The 4,502-nt window shown below is 37.8% G+C and overlaps 1 protein-coding gene across 8 annotated transcripts in view; it reads left to right on the forward strand.

The window, feature by feature from the left end:
• Positions 1–4,502, forward strand: part of Phf21a (PHD finger protein 21A) — a 200,117-nt gene that overhangs the window by 35,578 nt on the left and 160,037 nt on the right. For all 8 annotated transcript variants that reach the window (XM_004627005.2, XM_023710399.1, XM_023710397.1 and 5 more), the window contains one exon: positions 2,850–2,990. In XM_004627005.2, the coding sequence (XP_004627062.1) occupies positions 2,937–2,990 (54 nt within the window). In that variant the 5' untranslated portion in view covers positions 2,850–2,936. The remainder of the gene's footprint in view (positions 1–2,849; positions 2,991–4,502) is intronic.

Here is a 4,502-nt window from a genome sequence, read left to right on the forward strand (position 1 = left end):
GCTGGCATGTGGTGCTGGGGGATCGAACCGTGGTCCCTGTGCTTTGCCAAGCTTGTTCCAAGTAGGTGCTTTAGACCACTGAGCCATCTCTCCAGCCCCTTGCCTTACCTTTGTAAACTATCAATCTAAGTTTATAATTTGTTCCTTTAGGCAGAAACTGGTCTCTTACAATTGCCATCCAGAAATAGAAATTTCTGGGTTGGCAGTGTAGCTCAGTGGTACAGTGGTACATGTATAGAGCCCCGGGCTTCATCCCTAGTACCATAAAACAATGACAAACACCAGAACAGGAGGACTTCAAATGAGTGTTCTAATCCTTAGTTTTTCTATAAATAGTCGCTACCTTTTTTAACCCTTCAGTTTTATTTTGAAATAAAATGAGTAATTGGCATTTAGAATCCTTGCCAAATAAAACTTCATGCCTTTGTATGTCTCTAATAACCAGACAACAGTCTGATGGAGGAAGTAAAAGCTGTCAGCTCCTCATTAACTTGAGTTGTGGACTTTTTAATGTGCAGGCTGCTCTTTGACATTTAGAGTCTCCAGGTTAAACCCTAATTCTGTGTTTTCTTTACCTGAACATTTTGTTTGATCAGTCAGTATAAAATTTTCTGATGCTTTAATCTATCCATTTTCACTTAACTTTTTCTTTTTCTTTTTTGGCAACATCAGGGATCGAACTCAGGACCTTCACTTGCCAGGCAGGCGCTTACGCCACTGAGCTATATCCCCAGCCCCAACCTTTTCTTATTTAGAACGAAACAGGTATTTTTATTGAAATTTTTCACAGTATCAGTACCCCCCAAAAAAGAAAGTATTGTAAATAACTCCCAGTACTATTACCCAGAGAGAACCACCAGCAAATTACAAAGTGCTGCCAGACAAATTCTAGACAGTTCACATTATTATTATTTGTACAGATCTTCAGTTTGATAAAACTTACCTTTCTTTTTTTTTTTTTTGGCAGAACCGGGGATTGAACTCAGGCCCTTGCACTTGCCAGGGAAGCGCTTATTCCACTGAGCCATCTCCCTAGCCCCAAAACTTACCTTTCTAAAATACGTATTTCCATTATTGTTGAAGGATAAATGTTTCTCACATTTGTTGATCATTCTTATTTTCATTTCCATGAATTATTTTCCACAAATTTTTGTTATTAAGTTGTGAGAACCCTAGCTATATAAATAATACGACTTTTGTCAAGTGTATTGTAAATTCTTTGTTTTTAGCCTGTTATCTGTTTCTTTAGTTTTTATGGGTTCACTTGAGCTAGGGTGTTAAAATGTTAACACCAAAAGAATAAAATATGCCTTTCTGTTTTTGAGAATATTCCAACTTCAGATGACTCGATTTAACAAAAATTGTAAGTACTCATGTTTGGACACATTTTCTGGTAGAATCCTGCAGAAATCAAAACCATATACTGAGGGTTGGGGATGTGGCTCAGTGGCACAGTGCCTGCTTGGCAAGTACAAGGTCCTGAGTTTGATTCCCAGTACAAAACAAACAAAGCAACAGCAAAAACCCCACATACTGTTTTCAAAAGAACTGTAATATATAGATTAAGAATTTGTGTAGGGACATTAATTTAGTGTTTAAAATGAAAGGGAGTGTATAATTTTAACATTAGCAATTGCATGTCAGTAAGCTTATATGACAACCAAGTCTGGTCTAAGTCACTTAATGGGTCAGTTATAGTGTCAGGGATTTTAAAAATACAATAAAATAGCTAAGATACAGGTTTGTTAATCAGAATATGTTTCTGTCTCCAGATTCTATCTCTTAAATATATTGCTTTTGTGAAATTTTTTTGTTAAGAATATCATGTATGGTAAATCTTTCCTAGCTTCTACAAATTAACTTTGAAGGAATCTTGCACATTGGGAATTTTTTTCTTTTTTGGTTTAGAATACTTTGATATCATATAATGTATCATACAAGCCTTTGAGGCAAAATTGTCACTAATTTAAGTAAATACAATGAAAACTAATATTCATAAGAATTTATTCTGTGGTTACTTGTTCTACTATAACCCTGCTAAAACAGTTTTCAGAGGACTTTTTTTAAAACTTGGGTTAATTGTGTGCTTTATCCAGTGGTAAACTTTTAGAAGACATTAATATTTTTGACTCTCATTGTATTGATGTAACAGTGGTTCATCTAGCTTTCTGGTTATTTCTTAATGTTGAAAAGGTGTTCTAGCAAGTACAGGGAAGAAGAGAGATTTAAGGTAAACTTTAAATTTATTCAAGCAATAAAAGGCTTTTGCTTTGGTAGAGTACCTACTACAATCAAGTCTAAGATCACATTTAAGAGAAGAAAAAAATTAAAGGAGAAATTAGCCATTTTAATTTAAAGTGTGGTACTGATGAGTGGAGGCTGGGAAGCGCCGGCTGGGTGTTGGCACTGATGATCGTGAGTTAGACTTCGGGGCATCTCCGCGTGCAGTTACACGTATATAGGTGGAGATGCACCGGCAGGGTTGGGAGGATAGTGCCGTCTGTTGTAACGCAGGAAGCGCACTTCATCAGTAGACCCCGTGAGGTAGATTCTGTGGGTACGTAGCAGTGTTGAGCAGGAGTGGGTACGTAGATGTTTCCACCACCATGATTTTTTTGTTACTGTTTTTCCTTTTCTTAGTTATTTGAAGTGTGCTGTAGGCAGGTACTCAAAGAATGAACACCCCCCCCCCCATTGGTACTGAATTGTTTTGGAAAAAAAAAATCTATTTGGAGTTTGTTTTCTCCCATGTTAAAAAAAATGAGATATATTTTTGACTAACTTATTTTATTTAACACATTTTCCTGATTCTCAATATAATGCTACAAAACATTTTGTGATCTCTATAGCTGCAGCAAGAAGAGTTTGTTATTTTAAACGGAGGCTGAAGAAACTACAGAATTAGCAGACAGAAGAGAAAGTGGAGAAGGTAGAGAATGGAGTTGCAGACTCTCCAGGAGGCTCTTAAAGTGGAAATTCAGGTTCATCAGGTATGTTGCATTATTAGCTTCTCTCACATTGTTTTGTTAAATAACTAAAATTAGTAAACAGGCCCATTTCTGGATTTAGTAATTTTCAAATCATTTACAATAGTTGTCCAGGAATCATGTTGTCTGCCTTTGATCAGTATTCAGCGAATGTCCTGCTAGTACTTTGAAGGCCGTGAGCAGGAGCAGGTGTGGTGTGGGCCAGTCTGGACAGTCCAGTGAGTACCTGGCTGAGCACATTAGAAGGGCTGGGAGGGAGCTCCGTGCTCTGGAGTTCAGTCCCCAGCCACCCACCCCCAGATTTAGTAAAATATGTTCTTCTTCTTCTTCTTCTTCTTCTTCTTCTTCTTCTTCTTCTTCTTCTTCTTTCTTCTTTCTTCTTTCTTCTTTCTTCTTTCTTCTTTCTTCTTTCTTTCTTTCTTTTTTCTTTTTTTTTTTTTTTGCTGGAACCGGGTATTGAATTCAGGCCCTTGCTCTTGCCAGGGAAGTGCTTATTCCACTGAGCCATCTCCCTGGCTCCTTGATTAATTTTAATTTTGAATGTATAATAATTGAAGACATGGCACTAGAGAGAAGGAAACCTCTTGTGGTTTATTTTGTTTGTTTGTTTGTTTGTTTGGAGGGGGCCATGTCATAGATTAAAATCTAGGCTTTGTACATTCTAGGCCAGTGATATACTTGTTACCCTGGCCTATGAGCTCCTTTTTTGTTGTTGTTTTAAATGTGTTCTTCTTTTTGTTTTTTGGCATCGGGCCTCATTGTGTAGCCCAGGCTGGCCTTAAACTCACAGTGGTCCTCCTGCCTCAGCCTCCCAAGTACTAGGATTACGGGCATGTGCCACCACACCTGGCTTTGGGGCGACTTTTTAGAGAAGTTTTTTGTTTGTTTTTTGCTAGCTCAGGCTGCCTTAAGGGTGGGTCTGGCGTAGCTTGTGGAGCTGGGGATCAAACCGTGGTCCTCTACATGGGGACCACACAGGTGCTTTAAACAACTGAACTAATCCACAAGACCCCCAGGAGCTACTTTTTGAAGTTGTTTGTTCTTGAGGCCGGGGAGATGGGTCAGTGGAATAAGCGCTTCCCTAGCAAGTGCAAGGGTCTGAGTTCAATCCCCGGTTCCGCAAAAAAAAAAAAAAAGTTGTTTGTTCTTAGGTATAGTTTCTTTTTTCTTTTTAAATCTGAATAATCTAATTTCATATTCATTTCTGAAGCTATCTTAGAAGATAGTTTGTTAGATTTGTACATTGCCCAGAGTTAGTGTGGATAAGAACTTACAGGAAAGCTTCAAAGGCATTTATGTACAGACGCAGACACAAACACATGCACATCTATAGATGAAATACGGTTTTAAAAACATCAAATCCATATGCAGAAATCCCTCCCACTGCTTTGGATCTTGTTAAACTCTTCCTCAGTAGCAGTGTATCTTGTGTAAGTGGGCTTGTTTGAGTATACTTACACACTTTTAATTTTATTTGGTTTTGATTTTAGTAGTAATGGAAAAGAATGAAATTTG

Source organism: Octodon degus, unplaced genomic scaffold (genome assembly GCF_000260255.1).
Source record: "Octodon degus isolate 3935 unplaced genomic scaffold, OctDeg1.0 scaffold00018, whole genome shotgun sequence".
In the NCBI taxonomy this organism is placed as follows: Eukaryota; Metazoa; Chordata; class Mammalia; order Rodentia; family Octodontidae; genus Octodon; species Octodon degus.